General features: G+C 50.6%; 1 protein-coding gene across 1 annotated transcript in view; it reads right to left on the reverse strand.

The window, feature by feature from the left end:
• Nucleotides 1-308: 308 nt before the first annotated feature.
• Nucleotides 309-14528, reverse strand: part of FHDC1 (FH2 domain containing 1) — a 37170-nt gene continuing 22950 nt past the window's right edge. The window contains exons 7-12 of the mRNA XM_081303670.1: nucleotides 14215-14285; nucleotides 14010-14117; nucleotides 11705-11775; nucleotides 9356-9473; nucleotides 4946-5110; nucleotides 309-2659 (exon numbers count right to left, since the gene is read on the reverse strand). Of these exons, the coding sequence (XP_081159796.1) occupies nucleotides 638-2659; nucleotides 4946-5110; nucleotides 9356-9473; nucleotides 11705-11775; nucleotides 14010-14117; nucleotides 14215-14285 (2555 nt within the window). The 3' untranslated portion in view covers nucleotides 309-637. The remainder of the gene's footprint in view (nucleotides 2660-4945; nucleotides 5111-9355; nucleotides 9474-11704; nucleotides 11776-14009; nucleotides 14118-14214; nucleotides 14286-14528) is intronic.

The following is a 14528-nucleotide window of genomic DNA, read 5'->3' on the forward strand; positions in this document are numbered from 1 at the left end:
CCCAACACACAAGAGTACCCCATTCCATCACCTAACGGTCCCACACAAACCACCAAGGTTACACAAGAAGGCAGAGGCCAGAAGGCCTTCCAGGAGACAGAGCCAATCGACAGCCAGGGCCTGCCAGGCCAGCTGCCAGTGAGGGAGTGGTGCGCCCAGGTGGAACCTGAGGGGACGCAGGAAGGGACAAATATTTTCATGTAAAAGGTGAATTTTTACCCCCGGGAGGTATTTCACTCTGCAAAGGGAACCAACAAAAACATCATTTTATTTTTATATTAAAAAATAAGTCTTACATATATAAAAACTGGCCAGAAAAAAAATTCACTTGTTACATAAGAACGTCATCTTATAGGTGGAGTCCATCCATCAAGGAACCTCTGTCCTGGGGAAGGAGTCAGGAACAGGGTCCCGGTGTGAGAGGGGGCACTGGGGTCCTGGCGGTGGGGACCTGCCTCTGGGCCCTGGAGTTGACAGCAGCAGTCGGCAGGCAGGCGAGCCCAGGGCCTCCCACGCTGTACCTTTAGTGATTGGATCGTGCACAGTGGATAGATCAACAAAGACATTCAGTGTTGGCCTCTTCCCAGCAGTCAGTCCTCACCATCTGAGTCCCAGAGGCGACAGAGACAGACACCCGTCACTTGTGCAACGGATTCAGGACCCTCCCCAGTGTGGTCCGACCCGAATCCTTCAGTCTAAGGGAGGCCCTTTCCCCGAGCCCTCTGCCCTTTAGCGGGGCCTCCGCGTCGGCAGCGGGACTCTCGGCAGACTCGGGGCCCCTCTTGGGAACCCGGGCGCTGCTGGCCCGCCTCAGGCTGCTGCTGTCCTTGGAGGCCGCATCCTCAGGGCTGCCCTTCACCCTCAGCTGCCGCTGGGAGACCGTCCGAGTGATGCCGGGGCCTTTGGCCACGGCAGGGGGATCCGTCCTCTGGCACCGAGAGGAGGAGGCCACTGTGTTTCGGGCAAAGCTGGGGACAGGGGGTGGGACGCGGGGGACACTGGGGGCGGGCGGGGCCTTGGGCTCTTCTTCGGGGCTCTCGGGGACCTTATTCTCCTCGGGCTTCTGCCTGGGGATGTTCCTGAGGGGTTTGGCGCTGGGCTTCTTGAGGGAGCCCCTGTGCTGCAGCGGGGGCTCCTTCCCCGGCCGGGTGCTGCTGCCCCGGGACACTCTCTGCTCCTCGGCCACTGTGGCCCCGGCCCCCGTGGAGGCCCTCCTGGGCGACGTGTCTGAGGTCCCCTTCACGGAGCTGCGGCGCGACAGTGTGTCTGTGCTGCTGGGGGCGTCCCGCCGGGACGGCTGCTCCGGCCGCTTCCAGCCCCCGGGGGCCCTGCTGGCCCTGGATATGGGCACCACCTTGCGCATGCTCTCGCTCTCCGAGGCCGTCAGGGTCCGCACGGGCTTGGGCGCGGCCCCCGGGCTCCGCCGGGCAGCTCCAGGCTTGGCGGCCCCCAGAGATGCCTCTTTGAGCGAGTTTCTCTTTGGTCCTGTGGCGTCCTTCCCTTTGCTAGGTCTGTCCCTGGGAAGGTCACCCTTGGAGCCCGGCTCGCTCTTCATGGAGGTGGGAGAAGGAGCCTCCCCCGGAGTGCTGGAGGCAGGGTTGGAGGACACCTGGCTGCCCCCCATCTCCCCAACTCCGGAGGACACAGAGCCGTCCCCTTCCCTCTCCTCCTCGGGCTCCCCCTGCCCGTGTCTGGAGTCGGCTCCCTCGGAGCAGTCCAGGGTCAGCGAGCAGTCGGTGGTGTCCGAGACACACAATGGCGGCCCGGGGTCCTTGCTCTCGGGGTCACTGCTACCCACAGACGCCACAGCTTCCTCGGGGGCAGCCGGGTAATCCTCCGGGGCGGGGCGGGGTCCTTCCTGGGGACCTCCGCCCACAGGTGTCAAACTGTCACTGCCAGCACCGAGGGACGGCGGGTTCCCGTCACCCAAAGATGCGAGCTCCACGGGGCTGAAGTCACTCAGGGTCAAAGGGGATGTCTCCTCCAGGACCTTGGGACCCTGAAGGCTGAACTGGGCCAGCCCGGTCACCAGCTCATGCTCCTTAATGCCCAGGGCCAGTGGCGGGAGTGGAGGGGCCCAGACCGGACCCAAGCCCACGGGCTCGCTGTTCCTCTTCCGGAGGAGGCCGGCCCCTGCGCGAGCGGCTCGGGGGAAAGCAGAGGCAGGTTCCTCGGGCTGCGGGGCTGGAGGCTGGCTCTGCTGAGCGGAGGGCAGCTCACTGGCTTTCTCTTGGCCCTCTGGAGACCGAAGTTCTTGTGCCCCACTAGGGCCTCCACCCCGTGGTTCTCCAGGCTCCATCCAGGCTACCAGGGGCCGGGCCTGCCGGGGGCTCCTCCGGGGCAAGCTGTTGAACTTGTTGAGCGCCTCGGGGCTGTCGGTGCCGCTCTCCAGGAAGGTCAGCAGCTCGCGGTCAGCAGAGGTGCCCAGGGAGAGGCGGGAGCGGCGGGTGTTGGGGGGCCGGTAGGAGGGACTGATGGGCCTGGGGTGCAGGAAAGGGCTCAGGTCCTCTGCACCCTTCTTGGTCAGCAGCTCGACGTCGTTCTCACTGCTGCTCCGGGCAAACCCGAGCTCCCCGCTCGCCCAGGAACGCCTTTTCTGTTCCTGCTCCTTCAGCCGCTGCAGCTGCCTCAGCTCCTGCACCTCCCGGTCCTGGTTGTCCTGAAGGGAGGGAGAAGAAGGCAGCGTGAGACGCGGGGCCTCCTGCAATCGCCAAGCCACCTACCCTAAGACTCAAAGAGAGGGACTTGCGTGGAGGACAGCCCTAGGTCACATCCCACGCTGAGAAAGACTGCACTGCTTTGTGCATATGCAGGGGTGCAGGCGGGTGGACGAGGACCTCCCAAAGAAACGCAGGGATCTGGCCCAGGGATTTGCCACCCTGCTCCAGCCATCTGTCTACAGGTCTCATTCCTGGGCTCCACTTCCAGCTCTCCAGCCAATACACTGTCCCTTAAGCACAGGCTCCGATTCCACATATGGACGCCACCTCAACTCCAAAGAAAGCCAACTTGTTCCCACAATCAGGGAAGAGGAAGAGGAGTGCATAGGCTTTACAAATCCTTCCACCTTTCACCCAGCTGCAGGCCGCCCAGTCCCTTTCAGAGAAACTGAGTCAGAACCAAACACACCTCATCCACCTGTGCAGTTCATTTCCAGCGGTCCCTCGGCATCTGCAGGGGACTGATTCCAGATCCCCATGGGGACACCCAAATCTTAGTTGTAGGGTTTGCATATAACCCATGCACATCCTCACATATACTTTGACTAATTATAATGCTCAGTGCAACGGGGGCATTATGTAGGCAGTGGTTATGCTGCGCTGTTTAGGGAGAAATGACGACAAAAGGGCCTGCACTCGTTTGACACAGATGTGCACTTTACAGGAAAATACTTCCAACTTGTGGTTGGTTGAATTTGCAGCGGGAGAACTGTGGAGTGGAGGGCTGGCTGCATCCGTGTCACAAATCATGGATCTCTTTTGGGTTGGGAAAGCCATGTAATCATGCAATCACACGGATCTCATGACCCAATTCTGTTATTGTTAGCAGTTTTTACTTGAAAATCAATTTCCTCCTACAGTGGACTTTCCAAGTTTCTGTGAGGTTCTGGCTGGAGACTCTTGGCTCCTCCTTCAGCTCTGGCCTAAGCCTCCCCCAGGGTCCCTAAGCCTCTCCAGCCTTCTCCAAGGTGGTGCATGGTGAGGTGGGGCCAGGTCCTGGCTTTCAGGACAGCTGGGCGACAACACCACACAGGTGGCCTCACAGGCCTGTACAACTTGGATGGGAAGTGAGGGCCTCAGAATGTCAGAAAGAGTCAATCTGGCCTCTGCTACCCTGTCCCCCACCCCATGACCTCCCACAGCTGAGTTCACTGCTTGGACAGAGGACAGTAAACGTGGCTACCGGCTGAGACTCCTTCTAGCTGGATAGAGGAAGGAGCTAAAGTAAAGCTGGGCTTGAGAGAAATGTGACCATTTCCCCCAGGAAGCTGGCTGGGGACAGGTCTACATGCAGGGTAGGAGCACCAGGCTCTGGGTTCCATCCCCAGTACCAACTAAGTTAATCAAAATAAAATACAGGGCAAGAGATGACTCAGAAGTACCTGGCTCTCCATCGCCACCTAATAAGAAGGAATGTGAGATTCTGTTTTAATCAACATTTTGTTAAAAGCCTGACTTGCAGCCAGGCATGGTATTGCACGCCTGTAATCCCAGTGGCTTTGGAGGTTGAGGCAGGAGGATGGCAAATTCAAAGCCAGCCTCAGCAACTTATCGAGGCCCTAAACAACTTAGCCAGACCCTGTTTCAAAATAAAAAATAAAAGCGATGGGGACGTGGCTCAGTGGTTAAGCACCCATGGGTTCAATCCCTGGTACCAAAAAAGAAAGTCTGATTTGCACAGTCAAGCTACCCCGAGCATTTCCCGGCTTTCCATTTCACTGGAGATCACTAGAGGGGGTGGCTGAAGGGCACCAAGTGTGGCCCCTGTGCTCAGGGCAGCAGCACTCCTTATGGATCTGGGAGTGACGGTAGGCTTCGCTGGCCTTCGTCATGACACCAGGCATCTTCCAATCATCCCACTGCAACAAAAGTGTCCCTGAGAGTGGAAATTCTCTTCTGGGGAGGGGCTGAGTAGGGCATTAGGATCTTTGGTAGGAGTGTAAACGTGTGATCTCCATCATGAAGTTTGCTAACAAGATGCTTTTACTGTGGGTGTTGGTTAGGGGCCAGACACTTGGTGATATGGACCCTGCAGGTCTGGAAAGGCAGAGCCTGGCCCCAGCCAGCCCAGCCCAGGCCTGTCCATGCCACCTGGCCAGATGCTCCTGAAACCATGGAGATGCTGAACTCTCTTTCCACCACGGGGAGAGGACCAGGTCGGCAAGAAGAAAAATAAACATCCAAACCACTCTGGAAAGTGTGCAGACATCACCAGCCAGCCGTACCTTAACTGCTTTGTTGAATCTGGTACAGAAATCTCTGAATATCTGGAAGCACTCATCCAGTTTCATGGTTTCTTTGTCTTCACAGAAGAAATCTATAAGTGTGTGAGCCTCGCCCTGCAGCTCCTGTTTCCAGTGCTCCAGCTCGGTCAGCTTTTCCAGCGCAAACTGCAGAAAACAAACAGGAATGCACTGAAATAAACAGGGTCAGCCGAAGAGGCGGGGCTCTGTCTGCTGCCCGGGGAAGACCGGCTCCCAGGGCTCAATTTCAGGTCTTGGATAAGGGAAGGCTTATTGTCAGGCCACTGCACTCAGAGCCAAAAGGAAAATAAGTCAACCCAAACAAAGCTGAGCAAGCAAGGTGACCTGCTGCCTGAGACCTAGGGGCACAGAGCAGACTGAAGCTAGGTGTGCGTGGGGTGCGCCTCGGGTCCCAGCTACCCAGGAGGCGGAGATGGGATCGCCTGACCCCAGAGTCTGAGGTCAGCCTGGGCAAGACAGTGAGATGCTGAAAAAAAAGAGAAAAAGAAAAAAAGACTGATTTAAGACCTTTACTCTGTAGAATGCCACTAACAAGTTTTCACTTTCAACATTACTGAATAAATTCCTCAGGTGTACGGGTGGTTGTATTAGAAAAACTCAGTGACGTACATGCCTACAATCCTAGCAAATGGGGAGGCTGAAGCGGCAGGATCTCAAGTTCAAGGCTAGCCTAAGCAACTCAGTGAGACCTGTCTCAACATTAAAAATAAAAAGGACTGGGGGTGTAGCCCAATGGTAAATCATCCCTGGATTCAATCCCCAGTACAAAAAGCAAAGCAAAGAGAAACTCATTCTACACCAGTTCTTCCTTCTATGGAAACTGACTCGTGCTAGCCAAAGGTTTAAAGTGAATTTGTACTGACAAGGTGTCCCTTTTGCCCTGTCGAGAGGGAGTCTAAACTTAATTCCAAATAAAATCTGTGGGGTCTGTGTTGCAGGACTGAAGCCCTCGTGCCAAAACTAGGGGTGCCACCTGAGTCAGCTGGGAAGCTCTGCCAATCATCCAGGCTTGCACTCCATGTGTAGTTAATAGGTTTGGGGAGCACCCTGCACTGATGTTTTAGCAACAGTCACCAGGAGATTCTGGAGGGTCTCAGGGCTAGGAATTAGTGACCCATACAAACCCCCTTCTCACTGATTTAGTTTTCCTTGTGTATGCTTCTACAATACCCAGGCTCCAAGGCCTGATTCCAGTCGGCAGGAATGAAGGAAGCTTGCTTTTTCCAGGGAGGTCCCAAGCCTTTTAGGACAGGATCTGCCACATCAAAGGGTCACGGGGTGCAGCTCAGGGACCTCAGGTTGCGCTGTCATGAGAAGGCAGGGTGGTGAAGGGGAGACTGAGTACTTGGAATCCCACTGAAGCCTTGTGATCCTTTCTTATTTACTGGGTGTGTGTAAAGAAGGGATGTAGGAATCATGTTACTCCATGAAATCCCATGTATCATGCTTTGAAGACAGAGTCACATTTGGGCGACATGTTTTGGAGTGTGGGGGCCACAGGCCTCGAGGAAGGCGGTCACTGTCTGAGCACGCCTGGTGAGCTACAGACCCAAGAGAAATTCCTTTACGGCTTGCCACTTCCCACCCGTTCTAACCACTTTATCTGCTCAAGGCCCTTTTCTTAAACCAAACACATTCTAGAGATAGTAGGAAACCAAAACTATTTAGGAAACCAAATACCAGAGAGAACAACCATCTGAGTCAGTAGCTCAAGGCAGTGTGTCCCTTGTGCTGTGTTTTCCTTCATGGAGAGGAGGGTATTCATGCAGGGATAAATCTCCGCCTGTCATTCTTATGCGGAAGACAGGCTTCCCAACAGGAATCTACCCAGGGGCTCAGCTCCACCTCTTAAGGCTCATCTGCAGAGCCTGCAGGGATCCACAGACACTGGAAAGGGAAGGCCTCAACGTGCCCACGTCACCCCAGCCCTGGGCAAATGGACCACACAGAATGTGGGACCTGAAAAATCACCGTGGCTGAGTTGCACACCATGAGTTCAACATGCTTGGGGCACAGTTCAAAGTTGTGCTGGCAGAGGACAATGACAAAGACATCAGCAGTTGGAGTGTCAACCAACTTTCCATCTCTAACTTGCCTGCTATGGACCAGAGTCCCATACCAGCCTGTCTCACCCAAGGGTCAAAATGCTGATGGGATCTGCAAAAAGATGCATCCCTGTCACCTTTCCACTCAGAAACCTTGACTGGTCCTTCTGCTTAGCCTCGCAAGAAGCCCAAGGTTCTCAGACTGGTGCTCAGAATCCTGCACAGTCCGACCCTGACCTACTTAAGAATTTTCATCTCACTCATCTAAGAAGTTGAGTTTAAAAAAGAAAAAGCCATGGTTATGTGGCATTTTTTATTTAGAGATAAATACGGCTACCAGGCCAGGCGTAGTGGCGTACACCTGTAATCCCATAGCCTTGGGAGGCTGAGACAAGAGGATTGTGAGTTCAAAGCCAGCCTTAGCAATGGCAAGGCACTAGCAACTCAGTGAGGCCCTGTCTTTAAATAAAATACAAAAATATGGCTGGGGATGTGCTCAGTGGTCAAGTGCTCCAAGTTTAAACCAACTAAAAAAACAGCTACCAGGACTGGGGATGTAGCTCTGTGGTAAACACTCTACCTGGTGTGTGTGAGGCCCTGGGTTAAATCCCTAGAACTACAAATCAACACCACAAAAACTAAAACTAAAAACCCCCACAACCAGGAATAAGAGTTTAACTAGTTAAAACAAGGTTGCCAGGAGGTGACGAGAAGGAAGAGCCATACTTCCTTCTAGACCTTTCTACATCAGGATTTAGTATTAGACAGAAGCTAGGGATACAGTTCAAGGGAAAGCCTTGCCCTAGCATGCTCAAAGTCTTTGGTTTCACTCTCAGCATCACAAAAAATAGAAAAAAATTGGTGTATGATATTAATATTTAAGATAAGAACTTGGGGGAACAATCACACTTTTTATTTTGTTTATTTTTTGTGGTGCTGGGGATCAGACCCAGAGGTTTGTGCATGCCAAGGGAGGGTTAATCTACTAGACCACAACCTCAGCCCAACAACAGCCCACACCAGCACGTCTCACACAAGGGTCAAATCTTTTCTTCCTTCCTCTTTTTTTTTTGGGGGGGGGGGGCAGGTAGCAGAGATTGAACCCAGGGGTGCTTTATCACTTAGCCTTGTCCCCAGCCCTTTTTAATTTTGAGACAGGGTCTCCTAAGTTGCGATCCTCCTGCCTCAGCCTCCTGAATCACTGGGATTACAGGTGTGCACCACCAGGCCTGGTCCAACAACCAGAATCTTGATGGGTGAGGGTCTCATTCTTGGATTCCTGAGCTTGTTCTACGCAGCTGACAACACTTACTACTGCTCTGTCTCTCTGTGGTCCTGCTGCTGCTGGTGGTATTCGTTTTGTTTTTGCACTTTGAGAAAAATGTGAAGTAAGGGAAAATTAGCATTTGGTTATATTTGAAAGCAAACAGAGAGCACAGGTTGAGTGATAAAAAATAAGCTTGTAGGCCAGTGTTCGCCAACAGGAGCTGAAGCTCAGAACACTTTGACAAGACCCAATCAACGAGTGCAGGCCCTGGTGTCCGGCCTCGGAGCGCACTGCTCCTGTCTGCTGCGGAGGAAGCCCAGCCACAGGGATTCTGCCTTTTGCAACTCACAGCACCAACAACCTTTAAGGCAGCACCCCGGTTCAGAGAATGCAAAAGCGTGAGATGGTGCCACTTTTTTTTTTTTAATGAGGAAGATAAAAGAAGTATGTCAGACTATGTGATTAGTGAGTCACAATGAGCTGTCACAAACATGTCCACTCGGCTGTTTTCTGTTGATGTTATTCGGAACAGCTCCCGACACACCCTATGGGGTTGTTGTATTTGGGTGTTGATAGGCACGGGGACAGGCACGTGTATATGTATGCTGCTCTCATTAGAAATCATGCCAATATGCAGCTTGTCTCTTCCATATAAACGAGGGAAGGAAAAAGAGCCAGAGTCCTAAGTGTCTGGTTGAGTTCTGTAGAACTCTGTGCTGTTGTCCAAAAGCTGATTGGTTTCGAACCCAGACTCGAGTTGCCAGGCACATTCCAAACATAAGTGCCCTAAGCTGATGCCCACTCACTATAGTCAGGAGCAAGGGGGTCACACACAATGAACAGCCGTAAGCAGAAGCCGCTTTCCTAAACTAATACCGAGCTTTAGACCACACCAACATCTTCTGTAAGAAACAGGCGTCGAGAGATGCCAAGTTCCTGTACTAACTTGGGGGGAAACATGAACCTGCTGCATCCACAAATATACCACACAATCGTCAGCAGCCCTGGGGGGGAGATGAGATCTGAGGGACTGGGGACTGCCTGCAGTCACCTACGAACCTGGAGGAAGTCTTCCATCTGCTGACGGAGCTCCGCGTCCCGCTGGATGTTTTCCTTCAGCGATCGCGTCCTGACAAAGAGCGAGTGCAGTTCTGCCTCCGTGTTATCCAGAGACAATCTAAAGAAGAGAGCGAGAGTGGGCAGAGGGCATGAGGAAGCCCTGGGTCACGTGGGAACATCAAACAGGACCCCCAGCCGGCCAGCCCTGGAAGCAGGAGGGGAGAGCCGCCCTGGGTGTAGGTCTGGGAGTCCCCACATGTTTCAGGAGGCAAGTCCTTCCCAAGAACACACCCCGGCTCAGAGGAGGCTGTCACTCTGCGCTTACAGGGGAGACAACCAAAACCACAGGCCTGTGAAGAGGCTCACAAGCTGATGTGAGCACGTTCATGCAACAAACGTGAAAAATTAAAAGCCACCAGGGCTCTGGAGACACGCGCTCTCCTGGGGTTGGAAAGCTCTAACCCAAGAGGCCCAGCCATGGATGCTGACAGCCCCAACGTAACTCAGGGTCCCGTAAAGACACTAAGCCCACCTCTCCCTGCTTCACACAGCCAGGCAGCCCGAGCTCTGCTTCACAGAGAACTCAAACACAGCCAACAGCCCTGCAAGTAAGAGGTTATGTGGACTGCAATGCTTCGAATCCCTAGAGCAAATGAAGATTAGTGGAACACGAAAGAGGGTCTTGCAACCTGGCAAAGTGAACAGGTGAAATTTATAAATGAAGCTGCATTCATGCTTCCGTCGTCGACGCTAACTTAACTTTGTGCAATGAAATTTTCCACCTTAATTGGTCCTGGATGCCCATCTGAGATCCAGTTGTACTTCACCTGTGTATTCACCTTCCTTTTCATATAAACAAATCTCACTGAAAAGGAGTCTTCTACGACCATGTCTAGCTAAACTTCTGATCCAACTCAGACCAGAAATCCCCTTTCAGGAAAGGTGGCGCACACCTGTAATTCCAGTGATTCAGGAGGCTGAGGCAGAAGGATGGCAAGTTTGAGGACAGAGTTTGAGGACAAGTTTGGGTAACTCTGTGAGACCCTATCTCAAAATAAAAAAAAAAAGAAAAAGAACTGGGATATGGTGTAGTGGTGCAGAGTACCCCTGAGTTCAGTCCCCAGTACTGTAAAAAAAAAAAAAAAATAATGATGATTTCTCCTTGTATTATCTTTTAGAAGGTCTCTATAGTCAGAGTAAAAATATTCCCACGGATTTCTTCTAGTAATTAAAAAGCAAGACAGTTTGTGACTTCTAAGCTATCCATTCTTCTTGGAGAATAATCAGGTGATCTGTAAACATGAATTATGAACTGTTTACACCTTTGCACTGATAATCCCCCTTTGGGAAAGACATGTAATCTGTGGTTAGATGTTCACAGAGTCAATAACAGTGAGATACTGGCCAATGACAGGCTGTGAACTATGGTTCACTTGTTTATATGCATATGGCCCAGCTCTGTCACAGCTGACTCTAGTCACTCACATAATAAGCACACAGTATGAACGGGGCTGATGCAAGGAGCGGTGCACTGAGCCAGCTCCTGAGAGCCAGTGTGGGTGTCTCTCCCCAGCTCTGCATTCAGTGACTCTGTGTCAGCAGCCTGATATCAGCCAGATCCCAGTATTCATGGCATGGAAACAAGCAAGTGCTACAAACCAGGGCTTTTTTTTTCCCCTTAGAGAACTAGTTATCAGAAGCATTTACCTTGGAATGACTATGTCCTATATGTTGAAAAACTCAGGACTCAAGATGGTACACACACAGAGATTAAGCCTACATTAAAGAAAGCATGCTTCCTTATTAGGGTTAGAAGCAAATTAGAGTGATGTAATTAGAGCTTTGTTTGGGAGATACTTTCTCTGTGAAGTTGAGTGACTAGTTTAAAATCAAATCCTTTCAGAGTTCTTGGTATGGTTCCAAGCCCTTTTAATGCAATAGAAAATAAATGTACCATGTTAGATTCTACAAGGAACAGCGATGTATGGCCCTGAAAGTTTGACTGATACAAACCAACTCCCAGGGTAATAAGCTGTGTTGTTTGAACCCTATCTTTTGGGTGTGGAAGGATTTGAAGTTCTTAATCCATATATATTTTTTAAACTGATGACATTTCATTAGAATAGACTAAAAAACTTTTAAAAGATAAAGGGTAATTACTCAAAACCCCCAAATTCCAAGGCACACACACATCTCTGTTAAGCAAATAAAAAGAAGGCCTGCAAGTTTAACAAGGGAAAACTTTTTAAAGTTCAAACTTGAATCCCAAAGTTATAACTGCTCAGTAGTTTCCCCAGAAGGGAGCTGAACCTAGCAGTTCTCCCAGCTCACCGCCTGCTTCCCACTTACCTAGCAGTCTCCTGAACATGATGCAGCTTTCCAGAAAAATTTAGAAGGTTGGCATCTTTCTTCTGGGCTTCCTGAAACAAGAACAGATTTTTTTTTCTTTCCCTCATTGGATGGATAAAACTGGAAGGAAATCATCTTCTGAAGGCTTAAAGGAACTGTGAAATCATTGCTCATTTTCAGCTTGCAATGTTTAAAGCAATTCACTAACATATGAACTCCGATCCTCTTAGTAAGATTTTCCAGAAGTCTCAAGATACATTTAACTCCCCAGAGCAATCGATCGTGACATGAAATGCAACTCATGTGCACGGGGACTCAATGGAAGGAGGTGGCAGCTTAGCAGGGCCCTTTGTTTTTCAGAGAACCCAATACCTCCTGCCTAAATACCATCATACCTACGAGTAGCCTTTCCATGACTGGGATGCCTCGGCTGCTAAACCAGTTTGCAAACTGAGTTTAGTCAGAAGGTACACAGTCCTGGAGGCGGGTGGATTCTTCAACTGGGGGGAGGGTGAGCAGAAGGCAGGTGGGAAGGAAGCCATTACTGACCCAGGAGACTTGCCCTCATGGGCAGCGACCTAAGTTAGTCAGAGCCACTGGACGCGTGGATCTGACAGAGCTTGCGTAAAGCACCGTCTGCAATCCGTGCCAGAGAAGGAATAGTTTCTTCTTCTTTTTTAAAAATAATATGAGATGAAATGCAGAGAATTTTTTTAATATTTATTTTTTAGTTTTAGGGGGACACAATATCTTTATTTTATTTTTATGTGGTGCTGAGGATCGGACCAGTGCCTCATGCACACTAGGCAAGTGCTCTACCACTGAGCCACAACCCCAGCCCCCAGTTTCTTTTCTTAATGCCCTGAACTTCTGAATCATGTACTCAGGAGTAGGGGAGGTGCTCAGGGATATAGTGCTTGCCTAGCATGCACGATGCCCTGGGTTTCCTCCCCAGTGCTGCAAAAACAAAAAAATTAGTATTGAGTTAAACATGGCCCTTTGTCCTCAGAAGAACATAGTAACAGTACTGTGTGTTATTTACAGTACTCGTGTTATTTATGGAGTGCTGATAGTCAGCCAGGCCCTCTATGAACCTAACCTCCTTTGGTCCTCTCAATTACCTGTGTTTTTTTTTTATATTTATCTTTTAGTCATAGGTGGACGTAATACCTTTATTTTATTCTTATGTGGTGCTGAGGATCAAACCCAGTGCCTCATGCTTGCTAGGCGAGTGCTCTCTCTCTCTGAGCCACAACCCTAGCTCTCAATTGCCTGGTTTTGTGGGCACTGTCACTAACCTCATCATAAGATTGAGGGTCAAAAGATTTAAGTAGCTTGTCTAAGGAGGTTTAAGTAGCTTGTCCGAGGCTATTAAAGGACAGTCAGAACCCCCCATCCTATCTGTTCTATCCTGTACTGGAGCACACACTGCAAACATGCAGAGGGCTTCCTTCCCCAGATTAAAATTGTGTCGGAACAAGGGAATCAATGGAGGAAAACCAAATCATTACAGTTACTTGAGATCATCTAACCAAAAAGAGAGAGTCCATGGCTGAGTTTCTACATTGCACTTAGCTATTCTAACATCACAAAGACCCTGTCCAAACAAGAAGCCAGCACCGGGGTGTACTCGGTGGCACAGCATGTGCTTAGCATGCAGGAGGTGCTGCGGTTCAGTCCTCAGCCCCCAGAGAAGCCATGGATGGGGTCAGTCCCCATACTCTGCATAGCAGGAGGGCACTCTAACACACAGCTCACAGAAGAAAGGAAAAGGCAATCTTTTTAAACACAACTGGTGACAAATCTGGTCTAGTGCACATTGGGAGTGTGTGCATCTTCAGTCCTCTATTATCTATTCCTATGGCCACCATTCTCCCCAAATAACCAATTTCCACAAAGATGTACCCCTATTTCTAGTTCTCTCTCCTCTCCAACCCAGCCTTCACAGTACATTTTGTCCTGAAAAACAAAAATCTGATCATGCCATTATGGTGTGCACAAACCTCTGTTGGCTTCCCACTGCCAAAGCATGAAACCCAAATTCCCCATCTCTCACGCCTGACACCTGACACCTTCATGACACGCTTCCCAGCTCCTGGCCTCACCTGTTCCACTTCCCTCCAGCCCTATAATCCTCAGCTGAGGAATTCACACATAAGCAAATAAGCCTCCTGCAAAGAGAACCCCCTTAGACCTCACCATGCCCTTCCCTATCTCGGACACCATCTCATTGCCTGGGAAGACCTCCCAGCCTCCAGGGGGACTTCATACCTGGTCCCTCTCCATATCTGTCATTTCTACATACCTGTGCGACAAAGTGCAGAAGATTCATCCCAGGTTTGTTGGATTTTGTGTCTGCCAATTTGAGCAAAGAAGATAGTTTAAATCCTACCGCATTGCCGGCATACCTTCCCTAAAGAAGGTGAAGCAAGAGAGAGAAACCAATTATGCCTGAAACCAACATGAAAGCTGAGAACATAACATTTTAACTTTTTCTGGATCTTACTTACTGCATTCATGATGTTCCCAGCCTGGAGCACCAAGTGTAATATTGAGTGTAGCTCCTCACAGGACATCAGCTCTGTCAAAAAGAACACATCAGAGTGTCTCAGAGGACACTTCCTCCTCACCAGCACAAGACAGTGGCCAGGTCCAAGTTCAAGTGTGCCTGAAGCAAGTGCTGACCTGCAACTGCATACAAGGACTGAACAAACAAACCAAGTAGCACATTCCACTCCAAACCAAAGGCACACTTGCTACTGGCAACCCATGTCATCCTGTTTGACTAGGGATCAGATATGCACGACAGTTAAACATCACAAAA

This window comes from Spermophilus citellus (genome assembly GCF_964194105.1).
Source record: "Spermophilus citellus genome assembly, chromosome: 8".
Taxonomy (NCBI): Eukaryota; Metazoa; Chordata; class Mammalia; order Rodentia; family Sciuridae; genus Spermophilus; species Spermophilus citellus.